The sequence below is a fragment of the Loa loa genome (genome assembly GCF_000183805.2).
Source record: "Loa loa unplaced genomic scaffold supercont3.757, whole genome shotgun sequence".
Taxonomy (NCBI): domain Eukaryota; kingdom Metazoa; phylum Nematoda; class Chromadorea; order Rhabditida; family Onchocercidae; genus Loa; species Loa loa.
In genome coordinates this window covers 9,766-14,265 of record NW_018108937.1, presented here as the reverse complement: position 1 = coordinate 14,265, position 4,500 = coordinate 9,766, and the positions used below count along the sequence as shown (strand labels likewise).

Sequence of the window (4,500 nt, the reverse complement as noted above, 5' to 3'; positions counted from 1 at the left end):
ACCATCTGATATTTTAGTTCCAGGCTTTAGAATTTGTTTTATCGTCTCTAAATTCTATACATATATATATACATACATACATTTGTAAATTAGTAATTTTAAATTTATTCTTGTTTGAATGAAAGTTTAATTATTATTTGCAGCACTAAAAAACAAAATCTGAATAATTTGCAAAAAAAAACAACGTTTAAACTTTTACTGACTTGAAAAATCCCTGGAAGAAAAGAATAAGTGAATAATTTAAAATTAGTAGAATTAAAAGTTTTCCGGAAAAGGTTGAAGTTTGAGAATTTTCGATGAATATTATTTATGAATTTCTTATCAGAAGTGCTGTAAATGTTTAATTTGGCCGGTTTTTGACAACTTAAAAGTTAACTTAATGATTTTGAAAAAGTAAAAAATGAATTAAAACTTAATAAGTTACTATTGTATTCCAATTTCTGGTTTTGATCTGAAAGATATGCATATTACTCATTCAATTAATATGTGTCATGACCAAACTGCGGCAAAATATTCATTTCTTTTGGCACAGTAAGGCAACATTTAAAAAATGTTCGTTCTAGACCTAAATGCAGCACATCACAACTCGGGAATACTTCAGGAAATACACGAAAAGGTGCGCAAGTATCAGAAATTACAGGACGTGTTCAGTGCTACCATCACAGCAGATGCCAATTTATAATCTCTTTTTGACATTGATTTTTTGATTTGTTTCGTTTTCATTCTCTTTACTATCCCATATATCATAACAACAATTATTATTAACAGAACTGGTTATTTTTTAAATTAATTCTTATCAAAAATCAGACTGTTTATCCGATCCTTCATGATCACCCGATATTATAAGAGTTTTCCAGAAAAGAGAATTCATTACCGTCCTTATGTCGGATGTATTTTGCGCACGAACAATACCAAGGAATAAACAGAACAAAAGAAAACGCACGGCGAACCATTTATTTACGAATCCAGAGAACCCAATTGTGGGCTAATATTCAACTATGGAACATCATTCAAGTCTCACAAGAGAAAACATCAACCTATTATTCAATCCGAAAAGTGTAACAAATCGTTGAGCCGCAATTTTTTCGACTTGAAAAGACACATGAAAGGATGCCTCGGAACTTCTTGTTAGTTTCACAAATTTAGCAAAATTTCAAGCACGTTTTTCTATCTGCAATAGTAGAATGCACATGAAAATGAGTTGCGAAACATCCACGACCATGGAGCAGGAATGCAAAATTCAACAGATATTACGATACAAAATGTATTTGTCTTAAGTTTATTTCATTTCGTTCATACGGATTCTTGTGAATCTTACTGTTCGAAGTGTTAATTACTACTTTCAGTATCTTCAAGTCTTTTTATACCAGTTTTTCAACTTCTTTTCGAATGTATGTCGAGTTCGATATGTTGTTTTCTGTTGACTGTATGTTTTTGATTATATGCTAACAATAGATCGTGTTGAACTTGATTGGCTAATCAATTTTCCATCAACAAATATCAAATCAGTAATAATTAATTCAAGTGCGTTCAGCATTGTTTTCACTGTTACTTCTGTATGAATTCCTTTCACTTATTAATAGACGTTGGCATTATGGCTTTTTTTACAAAGTGCATTCAGGTAGAATGCAATGCTCTAGTAATCATTTTTGATAATCACTCACTCTGCTTTTTGTGTATAATTGAAATATGCAAATGAAACAACAAAATCAGTCCGGAAATGCGAGAAAATCCACGAGAAGGGAATTTAAATGGCGTAAAAATAGTCCGATGATAAAAAAAATTATGATCTAAATCTGCTTTATGGCGGATAATTTTTTTCACCATTTTCTGATTATTAATTCTAAAATCAAAAAGTTATGGTTACGAATTTTGAGAAAATGTGGTCAAGTCCTACTTATTCAAAAATGTCAACTTCTGAATCTAAAAATCAAGTCCTTCACTATTACTCTCATTTTACTCAAGAAATTGAAGCAAATGGCCAAAACTGACGTGAGCATAGTGATCCTTTCGCAAATGTTGCTTTATCGGGGTTTAATAAACAAGAGAAAGCTTTATGACTGATGGTCTAAAGGTTGTCTATTGGGAGACAATGCAAAAATACAACTGTCGCGCAATCGTCCATGTTGAAAAAATTGAAACAAATAAATCAGTCAGATGATAAAAAGTAACACTTGACTTCACCTAATCCATCATGATGTGAATGTATGTGGAAACAATACCATTATCTATATATCCAACTGTATCAACCAAAAATCAATAATTATACAGGAATGTTCGAAAGTATATTGCATTGCTCGCATTTCTTTTTTCTTGATAATTGTCTATGAAGGAATCAAATGGCCTATTAGTGATCCCTGTATCGATACAGCTGCATGGATGATGGTAATGGAGAAAGTTATTGAAGGATCTGAATTTTAGTAAAAGGGTTTCCACTGTTTTGATTTATAAAAGCTGTTAAACTACAATGAAGATGATATCAGTGTTCTATTGAAACTTCGTTGTTTTACACGTATAAAACTTCAAAATATTTTAAACTCTTTTTCAATTAAATTTTAACTCATTTCCATTTTTACAATGGTAAATTGTTCCATGATTGAAAATCTCTAATTTTCAAAATAAAAATCTCTAATGAAGCTGAAATTTATACAAAAATTGATTAACTGAAAGAAAAATGAAAATATTCTGAGCTGATTTTCAGCATGAATAATTGGTAATAATTATATAATCTTTGTTACTAATCGTGTTAATGCGCGTTTTTATCCTTTACCTATTGTCGCGAATTCCGATTCGCGAGACTCCAACCACATCTCAAACAAACGAATTATCAAATTAATTTTCTTATTGTAAATGAATGTTCCAAATGTTGTGAATCATTTAGCAGAATTTACAGCCTCAGATTTATTTCCCGTTTCAATTCCCATGTTTTTCCTTTATGTCTAAGCACATGTCTTTGTTTAGAAATGCCTTTGTTAGCAATTGCTTAAAATATCTAAATTCACATCTTAAACATCTCCTTTGTTCTTGTTCCCCACAAAAGAATTCACATATCTTCTCGTTTCGATCTCCTAAGATGCTTATACTGTAATTGAACGTTACAGTTTTCAGTGTAATGATAGCAAAACCACTCCCACTTTTTCCATATATAAGCGGTATTGAGTACACCAAGGGGTACTTCTTGGACAATCAGTTTTTCATTATTCTCGATCAGTTTTAGATTATTCTTCTTTTCGTTATTATCATCAGATTGTGTCGTTTTTGTGACCTTACCCTTGACAAGTAAAGAATCAACTTTTGCCTTTGTCCACAACGTACGACACACGCACATCATCCACATCAAATTTGGTACAGCTAATACTTCAAGTGACCTTAATTCTTCTCTACAACCAACGTGTGAAAAATCCCCTGCTTGTTTCCAACTATTGACTGACCGCAAATTACTTTAACAAAAATCCACGACAACTATTGCATGCTCCTTTGCTAACCCCATACTTATTGCATGCATTCTTGTTAACCTTACTTATTGAATGGACTTTTGTAGACTTTTCTCGTCGCATGCATTTTTTCTTATATTTTACAGTAACAAACGAAAAGTTCTTTATAAAGTTTGTTGGAAATTTGCAAAAGAAACGTGAGATGGCTTTGCCACAGTTGCTGATGTACGTAAAGTAAGTTCGAAAGCTTATTTTGCCTTTCTTCTTTGTCTTTGGAAATTTAGAAGTGTACCTCATTTTTAAAGAAGAAATCACTCCCAAATAAATCGTAAGCACAGTCATTCATCGAGCTAATTAGTAATAAACTCAATTGTTTTATGCAGATGGTGGCCATTGCTGTTTGGAATATTATAGAGTACCCTGAGGTTTAGGAGAAAAACGCAATACCATGTGGTATCGGCGTGTAATTTATATCAGCGCTAACATCTCCCATCCAAACAGTGATAATATGCGCATATTTCACTACTTGGCAAAATACCTCACCAGGAATGCAGCAAAGTAATATTGGTGCTTCAAGAAATAGTACCTTTTATAGTTTAAAAAAACTAGAAATTTGTTAAAATTTAGATAAGATTGAAAGAAATGATATGCATGAAAGAAGCCAAACAAACATGGAAAATGCGCTGAAAGATCTCCTTCAACAATTCCAATGTTTGTTACGATTGCGATAAAAATCCCATGCAAACAATCCTCCGTTTTGATCATCAATGTAAGGATCTCTTCCTAACAGGAAAGTCAAGAATTGTTTCGTACAATCCGGATAAGGCTATCACATATTTCGCTCCAACAAAGTCTCCTTACAACCAGACAGAAATCACCGACACCAACTAATCGAAAAGAAAAATTGGCAAGCAATAAAATCGGAAAACGATCTTTTCTCATAATGCAAAAATTGGCATATAATTTTAGGATGAGGATGTCTATTTAGATGAACTGAATGAGAATATGCAAATTTATCTCACGGTAGACGTTTCACTATCATGCATCTATATCTCATACAATATTC

The 4,500-nt window shown here is 32.1% G+C and overlaps 1 protein-coding gene across 1 annotated transcript; it reads left to right on the top strand.

The window, feature by feature from the left end:
- The first annotated feature begins 451 nt into the window (after window positions 1–451).
- LOAG_09091 (zinc finger protein) lies at window positions 452–1,132 on the top strand. The gene is made up of 2 exons (XM_003144620.1): window positions 452–624; window positions 848–1,132. Exons 1-2 carry the CDS (start codon window positions 570–572, stop codon window positions 1,060–1,062), a joined length of 270 nt encoding a protein of 89 aa, XP_003144668.1. The 5' UTR covers window positions 452–569; the 3' UTR covers window positions 1,063–1,132.
- The last annotated feature ends 3,368 nt before the right edge of the window (window positions 1,133–4,500 follow it).

Excerpts from the sequence above, each read along its gene's own strand:
- LOAG_09091 (XM_003144620.1), top strand. The coding sequence starts at position 570 with ATGCAGCACATCACAACTCGGGAATACTTCAGGAAATACACGAAAAGG. Across the intron at positions 625-847 it reads ATACACGAAAAGGTGCGCAA|AGTTTTCCAGAAAAGAGAAT; the intron begins GTATCAGAAATT and ends CGATATTATAAG.